The sequence below is a fragment of the Elephantulus edwardii genome, unplaced genomic scaffold (genome assembly GCF_000299155.1).
Source record: "Elephantulus edwardii isolate Elephantulus edwardi_28Jun2011 unplaced genomic scaffold, EleEdw1.0 scaffold00150, whole genome shotgun sequence".
NCBI lineage: Eukaryota > Metazoa > Chordata > Mammalia > Macroscelidea > Macroscelididae > Elephantulus > Elephantulus edwardii.
Genome location: NW_006399900.1, coordinates 3,440,927 through 3,455,556, shown reverse-complemented (window position 1 = coordinate 3,455,556; position 14,630 = coordinate 3,440,927). Strand labels below are relative to the sequence as shown.

At 39.5% G+C, this 14,630-nt stretch overlaps 1 protein-coding gene across 1 annotated transcript in view; it reads left to right on the top strand.

The window, feature by feature from the left end:
• The window catches only part of TASP1 (taspase, threonine aspartase, 1), a 310,532-nt gene that overhangs the window by 96,861 nt on the left and 199,041 nt on the right, over nucleotides 1-14,630 (top strand). Inside the window, exon 8 of the mRNA XM_006894750.1 lies at nucleotides 12,700-12,819. Coding sequence (XP_006894812.1) covers nucleotides 12,700-12,819 — 120 coding nt within the window. The remainder of the gene's footprint in view (nucleotides 1-12,699; nucleotides 12,820-14,630) is intronic.

Genomic DNA, 14,630 nt, shown 5'->3' with positions numbered 1-14,630 from the left:
GATTAGAAATCTAATTCACTGCTGGTGGGCATGTCAAATGGTACATCCACTGTGGAAGGTGGTCTGGCACTTTCTCAAAAATTAGAAATACCATTTGACCCAGCAATTCCACTACTGGGCATATACCCTAAAGAAACCAGAGCCGACTCAGACAGATGTATGCATACCCATGATTTTTTTTCTCCTCTGTATTAGTTCATGGATAGAAAAACTTCATTCACACAATGAAGTATTTTGCAGCATTAAAAATCAGTGAACTTGTGAAATACTACCCACCATGGATGAGTTTGGAATACATTATGCTGAGTGAAATTTCTCTGTCACAGAACAAACACTGCGCAACACTGCTGTTAAAAGTCAGGACTGACAGCAGGGGGTTAGAGGAAACAAGGAAAAGAGTGGATGAACACTGCATTGGAATAGATATGGGGAAGACTTGTCTGAGAGGAACATTAGATTAGATGTCATATGTATGACAACAATCCGAAACAACAGCATAGCAAAGTGGACAGGAGGACGGGAGGATGGCGGAGGGAGGAAAGGTGCAACAATGAATGTGTGAAAACCCAACCTTTTGTAAACTTTTGTTAAAAAAAATCATTGAACTGTTTCTCTCTCCCTTTCATTTTTGGAGTCAAAGCCTTCTTGTAAATGACTCCTGAGTTTCTCAGGTTGTAAAATGCATGAGAGGAGACTGCCCATCTTCCCAGGAGCTGCTGGTGAATTCAGCAGCCAGAGAGGCGTGGCCTATGGGCTGGCCCACCTTCTTGGTGACTACCACTGTGGCTCCTTGAAACACAACCTTCACTTCTGTACATGCAGCTGTTAAATCATGGAAACTTTTGTTTGTGCACTAGAAGTCTATATAAGAACCATATGTACTTGTTTTGATTAACCTATACATTTTAGAGACACAGGACCATGTCTTGTTCAGAACCTGGGAACTTCTGTTAAGTATTTTATTTCTGTTTAATTTCTTGTTTGAACTATGAGTTATTTAGATTTTTTAAAAAAAAATTCCAAAAAAAAAATTCCAGATATTCTTACCATAATTCTGGTAGCCCTGACAGTCCAGTGGCTAAGTGTTAACCAAAAGGCTGCTAACTGAAAGATGGCATGGTCCCGTTTCCTGATGGTTGGCTCTGTATAAAAGGAGGACCTTGTGGTCTGCTCCTGTTCAGATTTCAGTCTTAAACACTAGACGTACCTCTCTAGTCCTATAAGAACACTGAGTTGCACTTGACTCAAGGGCACTCCCCAATCATTTTTAAATAATAATTTTATCTTGTTGTTGAAAATAATATACAACAGAGCGTAAACCAATGTGATGGTTTCTCTGTGTAATTCAGTGACATAGATCACGTATTTTTAATTTTGGAATTATTTTCATCCTCCTCTTCTGATGTTTACCTCCTCTATGGACATAAACACATTGCTACCTGAGCTTCCTAACCAAACTTTTAATTTGCTATTGCCATTAATATCATATGCCAAAAACCCTTACTACCCTTCTCATTGGAAATGACTCACAGCTGACCCTCCAGTGGGTTTTTTGAGACTGTAAATCACATAGGAGGAGAAAAACCATCTCTCTCCTGCTGACAGATATCTGTGATCCCATATGGATAGTTCTTTTAAAAAAATACAGACATGGGAGAGAACTGTATAAAAGGAATATATGATTAGATATAATTGGTATGACAAGAGTCCAGAATAGGAGCTGCATAGTAAAGTAGTCTTGGGGGCGGGGGGATGGTATAACAAGGAAATAACTTTTTTCCCCAAAGAAAAAAGTGAACTGGGGGAGGCTGGGGGCAAGGGGCAGGGAGGAAAATGTGCAACATTGAATGAATGGAAATCCAAGTTCTTTATAAACTTACAATAAAATATCAATTAAAAAAAAGAATACAGTGCTCAGGATACTGTGTTAAGCTAAGTTAAGCTTTTGTTGTTGTGATGTGCCGTTGAGTTAACTGTAGCTCATCATGGTGTTGTGAGGAACATGTCTGAGCATGACCCTATGCTGTGCCATCTTCACTGTCCCCGATATACTTCAGCCCATTGTTATAGTCACCGTGTCAGTCCATCTTGTCAAGGGTCTTCCTCTCCTACACTGACCCTCCACCTTTCCAAGCATGATGTCCTTCTTCAAGCATTGACCCCCTCCTAGCAACAATGTGCCCCAAGTATTACGTGCCAGACGAAGCTTTGCCGTTCTTGCTTCTGAGGAGCACCTTGATTGCACTTAGCCCAAGACCTACCTGTTTGGGTCTTTTGCCCGTCCATGGGGTATTCAGTACTCTTCTCCAATACCACGGTTCAAAGGCATCAATAATATATTGTCCAACTTTCAGATGAATGACACGTAACTGAAAAGACCATGGCTTGAATCAGGTGCTCCTTAAACTGACATTCTTGCTCTTCAGCCCTCTGGAGAGGTCTCTGACCCCTGACATTCCCAATGCAATACATCTCCTGATCACCTGACTACTTGTGCTAGGGTTCTTGATTGTGGATCCAAGTAAGATGAAACTGATAATTTCAGTCTTTTCTCCATCAATCATGGTGTTTTCTGTTTGCCCAGTTGTGAAGATTTTTGTCTCACTGATACTAAGATGTAATCCGTGTTGAAGACAGTAGTCTTTGATCTTCTGCAGGAAAAGTTCTCCTCACTTTCAGCAAGCAAGGTTGTGTTATCTGTAGTACACAGGTTGTTGATGAGCCTTGTTCTGATCCTGATGCCACATTCTTCTTCATATAGTCCAGCTTCTTGAGTGATTTGTCCAGCATACAGTTTAATAAGTATGATGAAAGGATTCAGCTTTGACACACACCTGTCTTAATTTTGAAACTATGCATGCTCACAACAGCTTTTTGGTATAAGTTTCACATGGACACACATCTTCTGAGATTCTCATTGTTTTCAGAGTTAATCATAATTTATTACGATTCACACAGCTTTTGCATAGTCAGTAAAACATAGACACCCTTCTGGTATTTTCTGCTTTTAGCCATTTGATATCAGCAGTGATATTCCTGGTGTCTTCTTGTTGTTGATGTTAGGTGCTGTCGAGTCGAATATAACTCATAGTGACCCTATGACAAAAGATCTGAACCTTGTTCTCTCCTGTGCCATCCTCACACTTCCTGACACATAAGAGCCTTTTGGCAAAGTCATTGTGTCAATTCATTTGGATGAGGATCTTCTTTTCCTTCGCTGACCCTTCTTCGCATCATGTCTTTCTCCAAGGAAGAGTCCCTCCTAAAACATGCCCAAAGTATGTGAGGTGAAGCCTCATCATTCTTGCCTCCAAAGGGTACTCTGGCTGCACCCTCTCCAAGACATGTCCGTTTGCTCTCCTGGCTGTCCATGGGATGTATAGTGCTCCCCCCCCCACACACACACCACAGCTCCGAGGCATTCTTTCTTCTTCTTCTGTCATCTTTATTCATTGTCCACTCTCAGATGCATCACAAGTAATCAGAAAGACTGTGGCCTAAATTAGGCGCACCTAAGTCCTCAAACTGACATCATTACTTCTCAATAATTTGGAGAGGTCCCTAAGTGCAGATTTTCCCATTGCAATGTGTTTTCTTATTTCTTGGCTGCTCATACGAAGGATGTTAATTGTGGATCCAAGCGAGATGAAATAAACTGTCGATGTTTTCAATCTCCTCTCCATTCTTCATGACGCTACCTGTCAGTCTAGTGGGAAGAATCTTTGTCTTAACATTGAGATGCAGCCCATATTAAAGGCTGTATTCCTTGATCTTCTGCAACAAGGGCCTCAAGTCCTCCTCACTTTTCAGCATGAAGAAAGCAAAAGGAAATTACAAAAATGGAAGAGAGGAAAAAAAAGGAAATGAATGTCAAAAGAGATTTAGCACTGGAACATCAAGAAGCTAAAAGAAAAGGAGAACGTGTCCAAGTGAAAGAGCTGAACAGAAGATTACAAAGGGCAGCTTTGGAGGACGAAACAGTGTTATAATGGAATGTGCAGAGAGCTGGAATTGGAGAATTAAAAGGGAAGAACTCACTTTGCATTTCTTACACAGAAAGAACTAAAAAAATTTAAGTCTCTTGTTGTAATATTGAAAGATGCTGTATATGGACATTGAATGACACAGAAATCACCAAGAAGATAAAGGGAATATACAGAATCACTGTATGAGAAAGAATTGATTTACACTGTAAAATTTCTGGCACTGCCATAGGGTCAGGAGCCAGTGATAATGGAAGAAGGAAGTAGAAGGTGGTGCTTTAGCCTCTTCTAAATCCAGCTTGAATTTCTGGTAGTGCTCTGTTGATGTACTGCTATAGCTGTTTTAGAATAATCTTCAGCAATATTTTGCTTGCATGTAATAGTAATGATATTTTTTGATAATTTCTACTTTGTGTTGGATCACCTTTTTGGAAATGGGAACAAAGGTGGTAAAACAAAAATCTATATAAAGATCAGAGAAAAAGGGAACAAACTCAGAAGCCCTGAACTGTAGCATGGATAGACTTGCAATCATAGCCATGATGCACAGTCAGGAAAAGATATAACAGATGAATGAGACCTAAAAATCAAATCCGATGAGTATAATAAACTTCTCAAAGAGGGTGAAAAGAAATGCCAGTCGGAACAACAGTGAGAGATCATTTCACTTTAACTGCAGTAGCAAAGTTAAGAGCAAACGACGAAGTTGGTGAGGATGCAGAGAGAACGCACCTCTCATGCACTGTTGGGCATGTAAAGTGGTACAACCGCTAGGGAAGTCTGGTTTTTCATAAAAAGTTGAAAATAGAAATTCCTTTGATTCAACTATTCCACCACTAGGCATATATCCTAAGGATATCAGAACAGTGACATGAATGGATGTATACATACCTGTGTTGATTGTAGCACTATTCACTATAGTGAAGGGATGGAATTAATCTATGTGCCTATCCAGAAGTGAATGGAGACACCGGTACATTCATTCAGTGGTCTATTACACAGCATTGAAAAACAATGAAGAACTCCTGAAACACTCCACAGGCTGGAGGTGAGGCTGACTCGCGGGTGCCTGATGCTGGCTGGTACTGGTGGGTTGGGGAAAATGGACTCAGAGTGCTTCTTTCTAGGCTGGCTGGTCCTGGAAGGCAAGGAAAATTTTATACATTGGTAGAAGTGCTTTGTACAGTGTTGATTGGCAGCTGCAGGGGAGGATGAGGAAGCAGTGAATAGTGATTACATGGGCAGGATGATGAAAAGGGAAGGGAGTTTCAATGAGGTTTCAGTAAGATTTTCTAAATCATGACATATCACAATTATAATTAATGTATAAATGAGATTTATGTGAGTGAATAAAAACAAGGCAACAAGATTCTTGAAGCCCTTGAGATAAGTGCTCTGTAAGTACTTTCACTGGATCAGTGCAGTTTGACAACTTAGTAACCTAATATCCTTAATGAGCTTGTCAGTATCGTCATTGTGTGCCAAGTCAGAGCCAACTCATAGATGACCCTGCAGTGGACTTTCAGAAGCAGTAAATTGCATGGGAGGAGACTGCCCATCCTTCTCTTACAGAATAGCTGGTGGATTGAAACCATGTGCCTTTGGGATTGCAGTGCAGTTTATCATTCCTTAATTTGTGTTTTAACTCACATGTATCTTATGTTTATTATCTTTAACCAGTGGTTCCTAAATTAAATATGTGAATAAGAATAGAGTGATTTAAAGTTGTGTGTCATTTTATTTATATGTACAATGATTTCTACCACCTCTTATCGTGAAGATGGTGACATTTTATCTACCGTGCTTTGGAAATTTTACTAGAAACAGTGGAAGTCCTTCGATGAGATGGATGGACAGACACAGTAGTTTCCACAGTTGGCTCCAACCTGGCAGCAGCCGTGCGGGTTGTAGAGGAGCAGGCACAGCAGTGCGGGTGGTGGAGAAGCAGACTGTGCTTCATTCTGTTGTAGAAAGAACTGATGGCATCTGACAGCAGCACATGCTCCTTTAGCCTGCACAGTGAGCTTTTTATGTACTTCTAGAGGAAAAACTCCCCTTCAGTTTATCATTTGGTAGATTTTTTAAATTTAAAAAAAAATTTATTATTATTTTTGTGTGTGTACCGTCAAACCGAGTCTGACAGGTACAGGAGGAGATTGTCCCTCCTTCTCCAGCAGAGCATTTGGTGGATTTGAACCATGTGCATCTCTGGGATTGCAGTGCAGGTTCTTGCCAGTAGGCCACCAGAGCTCCCTTCATTTGGTAGATTTTTATAAACTTTTTTTTTTTTACATTTGTGTGAAACTTTATAGGACATATTGGTTTTATTTTCTTTAACTCATACTCAGTACTCATTTTGCAACTTGACATTGCTAGCAGTGCCCATAATGTAACAGCACTCTACCCACTCTAACTCCATGTTGCACATTTCCATTTGACCTTCTTTTGTACCTTCCTGCTTTCCCAGCTTTATTGCTGAACAGACGCTTCCCTTTTGATCTTATGTGATCATTGTTCTGGGGACCATTTTCCTCCCTGTTCCTCCTTTGTATTGTTGATCTGTTGTTGGTATTGTTGATCCTGTCTATTGTTTGGCTGGAAGTGAAAGTAGGGAGGTTATTTCAGTTCCAGGTTTGAGGGGAACCAAAGGTTTGATTTCAGGATTTCTGTTCATCTCAATCAAACCAATAATCCTGGTATTTTTTTAATTTTTATTTTATTTGTGTGTATACTGTCAAATCAGATCTGACTGGTACAGGAGGAGATTGTTCCTCCTTCTTCAGCAGATCATCTGCTGGATTTGAACCTCACACCTCCGGGACTGCAGTGCAGCTTCTTGCCAGTAGGCCACCAAGAGCTCGCCGATAATTTTTATGATTTTTGTTTTGTTCTACATTTTTCTCCTATTCTATTGGAGAAGTCTATTGTGATCCCTTTCAGAGTTGTCAAAAGTTATAACTGGGCGCCATCTAGTTTTTTTGGCATCACAAATAAAGAGACTGAAGTGTATGTGGTCCATCAGACACTTGCAATAATAATAGGCTTTGATTTTCTTTATTAGATAGACCATTGGTTGCATCTCAATTGACAGTTGTAAAATTTTCAGGCCTCTGTCTCTTTAGAACACTGGTTTTGTTGACTAAGTTCTCAGTTGTTCATACTGCCTTCCAATTTGATAGGTTATTTAAGACAAATTTCAAACCATTACATTATCCACTTATACTGTTGCAGACTGTAGAACAACTATGTAGCAAATTTACCAATTACAAAACTGTCCTAAGTGATCTTTGTGACTTGTAATTTTGAGTCCTCTAGAATTGTATTAACAGTTTGAATTTATAATTGAGTGTGTAATCAGACACATTGTTGTTACGTGCCATGGAGTCGACTCCAATTTATGATTATGTGTATAGCTGCATACAACAGAATGAAATCCTCACAATCAGGTGTTGGTGAAGAGTATGAATTATAATGGACTGCCAGAAGGACTGCCAGATACATTACAGTTTCTTAAAAGCATGGTGTAGCCATTTTATCTTTAATTTAAGCTGTAAACCTTTCTATTATTTTTTTTAGTGATTTAGGTCATAAATAAACTCTTGCTTATAAGAAATAGTGTTTATATATTGGCCACCAAAAAGGTGACTTTCTTAAGAGGAACACTTACTGGTTGTTCTGACATTGAAAATTTACCTACTCAGAGCCAATTCAAGTGCATGAGAGTATAAAATTTTAGGTAAACCATACTTTGTTTACATATACTTCATGTGTTCTCAGTCCACAGTTTCCCCACTGCAGGCTTTTTGGGGGATCTGTGTGATTCCAAATCTCTGTCTCCTCTAGCCAGAACCATACTTCCATGTTTACTACACTGAGAGACGGTACAGGCTTACTGCTGGCATTGGACTTTAATTTAGGATGCATGTCATCTGCTTTTCTCAGTTCATGCCAATTACAATGCTGTTATGAAATCTAATACATACATATACATGGAGAGAGGGTTTCATATATTTAAAAAAATGTGTTTCTGTCTTTATTATTGAATTTAGATACCTCCATGATAAAAGTTTAGTGATGCAGCTGTATGTTTGAGATAATATTCTTGTATTTTAGCCATCTTGTATTTGAGTAATGGAGTACAGAAGAAAGACAGAGGGAATAGAATTAGCAATTCATGAACAGTGCCTCTTGACACATTTCAGAATTAGAGATTTCATTTTCTAATGCAAAGCATCTTAACTTTAAGAGGTTTATTCCTTGTAAAGCAATTTACAAATGCTACTTAATTTAATTCTTGGAATAACTGAGTAACATCCATTTCTGTTTTGTAGCAGAGAAAAATGATGACTTTTGACATAAAGCCCAAGGTTTTGGAACTTAGAGAGTGGTTCCATTTTATTGGGTATTTCAAGACAGTTTTATTTCAGTATTTTCTATGACCTATTGTCTTTTATGCAAACAGTATACTTATGTGTTTATTCTAAATGGAATTGTAGGTTATCAAGTTATTTTTTAGTAATATTTTCTTTAAAAATATGCAAAAGTATGTTTCACTAAAGGACAATAGGTACATGTGTATCTGTGTGGCACATACGCTTTTAAAAATATTTATGGAGTGTAAGACTGTAATAGTAGTTCTGTACAGTAACTGTGAATGTTTTTTAACTTAAGCATTTATTCCTATACAAATGAACACTGTGAGATTGTTTTGATTATTATACCAATGTTTGTGTTTCACCTAGTTTATCTATAGTTCATAAAAATGTTTAAATATTACTTCATCTTTAAATTTGCTTTTCAGTATGTAAAAAGTCTGTGAACTAATTCTTGAGTATTTATGAAGTAATTATGATTTTTACAGGTGTTGTAGGCCTTTGTGTATATTTTGTTTAATTTGGAACAGGATTCTCTGCTTTTTGCTTGATTTTTCACTTTTAAAAACTATGATATAGTAAATCCAGCTCTGTGTAATAGTTTCTACTATCATCAGTTTTTGCATTCTTTTAGGTATGCAATTTCTATCTTTGGCAATGTCCAGATTAAAATACTAGAAAATTGACCACCAAGTGATTTATATTGTTGCGTGTACATCAAGCATTCCATCAGTGAGATTTTACTGTATAGAGTAATTGGATAGGCTTTTCAGCAATTTCAATTTATTAAAAAAAAAAGACTTTTGAGATTTGGTGTTCTTTTTATGGAAAGTTCTTTTCAGGGCTCGGTCATGACAGCTGGAGTGTTCTGTTGTGTGGAATTTTGAACTGAGAATGAAACAGGCAGTGGTCGCCCATTCAGAGATAATGACCAATGAACATTTAAAGTGGTAGAGATGTGTCAAATGACACCATAGCATTTTGCTCATTTGGATTTTTCTATAGGATCTTGATCAAAACATTCACTAAAGATAATTGGGCCTTACTTTAGTTGGTGTGATCTTTTTTCTAAAAACTTTTTAAATTTAAATTTAGTATTAATTTCAGTAAAAATTTACAGAGACTTTGGATTTCCATTCATTCATTGTTACACATTTCTCCCTTCCCAACCCTCCCCCCCAGAACACTACCCTCTTGGAAAAGTAAAAGAAAAATTTTCACTGTTTTACAAACCCTCCCCCCAGGTCCACTCCACCATGTAGCCTTTGCTCTAGACTCCTGTCATGACAAATATACCTAATCACATATCCCTTTTAAACAGTTTTCTCCCTCATCTGTTTCAGTGCAGTATACATTATTGAACTCATCTTTCTTAGTTTCTCCCCATCCCCAAGGTCAGTCCTGTTTTACAACAATGGCACGATGCACTATTTGTCCTTTTGTGACTGGGATACTTCACTCAGCATAATGTCCTCCAGAGTCACCTATTTTGAGTAATACTGCATGAGTTCCTTGTTTTTCAATGCAGCATAGTATTCCATTGCATGAATATACCACAGCTTCTCTACCCATTCGTTTGTTGATGGGCATTTAGGTTGTTTCCAACTCCTTGCTATTGTAAACAAAGCTGCGATAAACATGGGTGTGCATATATCTGCTTGGATGTCAATTATGGTCTCTTTGGGGTATATTCCCAGTAGTGGAATTGCTGGGTCAACTGGTATCTCTATTTGCAACTTTTTGAGAAAGCACCATACCGCCTTCCACAGTGGTTGTACCATTTTACACTCCCACCAACAGTGAATAAGGGTTCCAGTTTCTCCACAATCTCCCCAGCATTTATTGCTTGCTGTTCTATTAATTTTTACTATTCTGACTGGGGTGAGATGATATCTCATAGTTATTTTAAGTTGGTGTGACTTTTGATCACCATATACCATTAAATTCAGTAGCCCATAAACAATGATCCTCCCCGGTTTTCTGTCTATCCTTCTCGTAGTAAACACTTCTAAACTCCCATCTGCATATTACTTGTCTTCTTATATGTTGTTGTTTGTTGTTATGTGCCGTCGAGCCGTTTGCGACTCATGGTGACCCTATGTAGAACAGCCCTAAACCCTGCTCTATCCTGTGCCGATCACACTGCCTCTGACACACCCATCCCGATTACCTCAGTCACTGAATCAGTCCACCTCATAGATGGTCTTCCCCTCCTGCGCTGTCCCTTTACCCTCCCAAGCATAATGTCCCTCTCCAAGGACCTGTCTCTCCTTAGAACATGTCCAAAGTATGTCAGACGAAGCCTAAGAATCCTTGTCTCCAAGGAGTAGCCTGGTTTAACCCTCTCCAGGATGAATCTGTTTGTTTTCTTGGCAGTCCATGGTACATTCAATACTCTTCTCCAGCACCACAGCTCAAAGGCATCAATTCTCCTTCTATCCTCCTTGTCATTGTCCAACTCTCTGATGCATAACAAGTGACTGCAAAGACCATGGACTGTATCAGGTGCACCTTAGTCTCCAGAGAGACACCGTGTCCCTAACAGCAGACTTTCCCATCGCAATACGTGTTTTGGTTTCCTGGCTGCTGGTGCCAAGAGTGTTGACCGTGGAGCCGAGCAAACTGAAGCTGTGAACAATCTCAATCTCTTCGCCATCCATCCTGATGGTACCAGTTGGTCCAGTGGTGAGAATCTTTGTCTTCTTGACATTGAGCCTCAGTCCATACTGAAGGCTGCAGTCCTTGACCCTCTGCAGTAAGTGCATGAGGTCCTCCTCAGTTTCAGCAAGCAGGGTTGTGTCATCTGCATAATACAGATTGTTAATAGATCTTCCACCAATCCTGATGCCATACTTCTCCTCATAGAGCCCAGCCTCTTAGATAATCTGCTCTGCATACAGGTTGAAAAGGTATGGAGATAGGACACATCCCTGGCATACACCCTTCCCAAATATGAACCATTCAGTGTTACCCTTCTCTGTTCTGACGACTGCCTCTTAGTCCAAGTATAGGTTTTGCATTAGCACGATTAAATGTTCTGGGATTCCCATTCTTCTCAGAGTCAGTCACAGTTTGTTATGATCTACACAGTCAAAGGCATTTGCATAATCAGTGAAACACAGATAGACATTCTTCTGGTATTCCCTGCTTTCAGCTAAGATCCATCTAACATCAGCTACAATATCGCTAGTACCACGACCCCTTCTAAACCCAGCCTGGACTTCTGGCAATTCTCTGCTGATGTGCTGTTCCAGTTGTTTTTGGATAATCTTCAGTAGAATCTTGCTTGCATGTAAATGTCAGGTAGTTGGAACCAACTCATAGCTTGACCTCTTCTAGTAGGTTTTAGATGCCCAAGGTGGGGAAATTGCACACAGTAGTTAAACACAGGCCGGCTAACCAAAGAGTGGTCTGAATTCATCACCTGCTTAGTGAGAGAAGGATTAGACAGCTTACTTCTGTAAAGATTTTAGCCTGGAAGCCTGACGTGACAGTTCTGTGAGCTGGGTTCTGCTCAGCAGGGTGGTTGTTACATACTAGAATTTATGTCCACTTACTAAGGGTTTTCCTTTAAGAAGGCCTTCTTGTCCTCTCTCTCCTTAGTGCTGAGTCAGAACTGATGCACAGATGATCACTGGGTTTCGGAGGTTGTAAAGTCGCTTGGGAGGAGAGCCTCATTTTTCTTCTGTGGAACACAAGCTTGGAAGTGTGGGCCTTGAGTTAGTAGTGCAACTCCCCGTGGACCTCATTACCAGAAAAGAGGGCGGGGAAACCAAAACCAACCCCTGTATTGTTAGAGAACAGCAAAAAGATACCTTTTAAAAAAAACCAACAAAACCAAACCCTTTCCTACTGAATGTTGTTTTTCCTATATTGTTTCACTCCTACATGTGCTTCATTCATACGTGTTTCATATGATCATTTATATACATTGTATTTTATAAGGTTAATCATCATTACTTCTATTACCCAATCTTTTCAGGTTCACATTGATCTTTCCCATCCCTTCTCTCCAACCCTCATGCTCTCCTGCCTGCCCATCCACCGACCAGATTTGGTTGTTCTCGTGATTTCCCTCCCTTCCTATTTTCTACCACCTTTATAAAGAGTCAATTTGTTATTTAACTAAAAGGTGACTTCTTGTTGAGAAATTTTCAGAGGAAAATACAGTTTGACTCAAACAGCATTTAAATGACTACTTGGTAATAGATGATTTGAGGAGATTGTGTAATGTTCTACTTAAGAATTAACTCAGAGTTTCTGCTATGATTATTTTGAGAAATGCTTTATGATGTTATCACACAACGTTCTTAGAGGATGCTCATGCCACTTCTGCTCAGCAGGTAAATGATTCAAGCACTTTGGACACAGTGGGTGCTGTGGTTGTGGATCAAGAAGGGAATGTTGCTGCTGCTGTTTCCAGTGGAGGTCTGGCCTTGAAGCATCCCGGGAGAGTGGGGCAGGTAATCATCTCCAGGCTTCTCATGTTACAGCGTGGAATTTTGAAAAACATGTTTTTCTTCTACATGTATTTGTTATTGTTGTTATGTGTGACCACAACACGGAGACCCTGTGCACAGTAGCTCTGAACCCTGCTCTATACTGGGTCAGTGTCACAGTCTCTGACACTTCATCTGAAGTCTTCCTTTCCTGTATTGTCCTTCCACCCTTCCAAGTGTGCTGTTCTTCTCCAAGGACTGGACCCTCCTGGCCACATACATGCCCAAAGTATCTGAGAGATGGAGCCTCAAAATTCTTGCCTTCAAGGAACAGCTTGGCTTCACCATCTCCAGGACAGACTTAATTGTTCTCTTGGTTGTCCATGGTACATTCAGTACTTCTCCAGCACCACAACCCAGAGGCATCAGTTCTTCTGTCCTCTTTGGTCATCATCCAGCTCACTGATGTGTAACAGGTATATAATAGTAAGATAGTGTAGCACAGTAAGATACTAAAACGTAGAAAGCTAGGTGTTCTTTGTTCCCAGCTTTAGTGCACTCCCTAATCCGTAAAAGAGAGCTTCTAAAGGGTAACAGGCCCTTTGCGTAGGGATGCTTTTTTCTCCACCGATGGTGGCTAATGCTCTTAAATTTTGGTGCAGCTTTTCCCCCCCCTTTCAATAGTCTATTTAGAGATCCTTGTACTTTGTTGTTACAGATCTCCCTAATTATTATTTTTAAACATTTATTGTGATGATTTCCATGTATTGTTATATAAACATTTATTTAGCCATTTCTTTACTGGATGACATTTAGTTTGTTGCTGATTTTTCATTCTTACCAGTGTTGTGGTATGAGAATGCTCTAGTTAGGGCTTCTTGTATTTTTAAAGCTTGCTAAGGACTTTTCTGCTTGTAATTAAGAAGTGGAGAAATTATTGGTTGTTGTTTGACTTTGAAAGGCAGACAAGTCTCTATTGATAGTGAAGAGTTGGATCCAGACATTCTTTGGTAGCATTACTGGAAACAAAATAAGAATGATTGTCATATTCTTTTATGAAACCATAGTAGCTTACTGTGTCCCTTTTGGCACAAGCATGTAAGTCCATCGTGCCACCTAACAAACTCAATTTTAGTTTAACCAGGCTTTTTTGCCTTTTGTTTTTTCATCTGTCAGACTCTTCCTCAGTGGTGAGCAAAACTCAGGCCTTGAGGTCACTGTCTGTCTTCAGATCTTACTGTGACACCCCAAAGAAGTCATGCATAACAAAACAGTTCCCTAGAGCACAACAGTAAGACCATCTGCATGCTGATCTCCAGGAGCCCTGGGTAATAATGCAGGTTCCCAAGTCTCTTCTCAGTCCTGCCAAGCCAGAAATTCAGCATCAGGGTTCTCACTACTTTAAGGCCAAAACATTGATGTCAAGGGCACAGTGTGGAAAAATTATTGCCAATGTTCTTTTGCCCCTTTAGGAAAATACTTAAATTTTCAGAATATCTGAAAGTAGAGATTTGATTAACTTCAGAACCATCGTTTGAGTGGACACTACGTATTTTTTTGGTATTATTGCCAGCTATTTGCACTCTTCCTGGATGATACATTTGGCATCCTCCCACAACTCATCTGGTCTTTGCTCATTAGTGTTCAAGGCCTCAAACCTGTTCCTGAGATGATTCTGAAATTCCGGTGGGATGAAATCAAAGTCATATTTTGGCTTCTGTGGATTCGGTTTAATTTTCTTCAGAAGAAACTTTGAAGATTGCACTGGAGCGTAGAGAAGCCAAAGCACAAGGAAGAATTCAAGATACTAAAGAGCTGAACAGAAGATTCCAAAA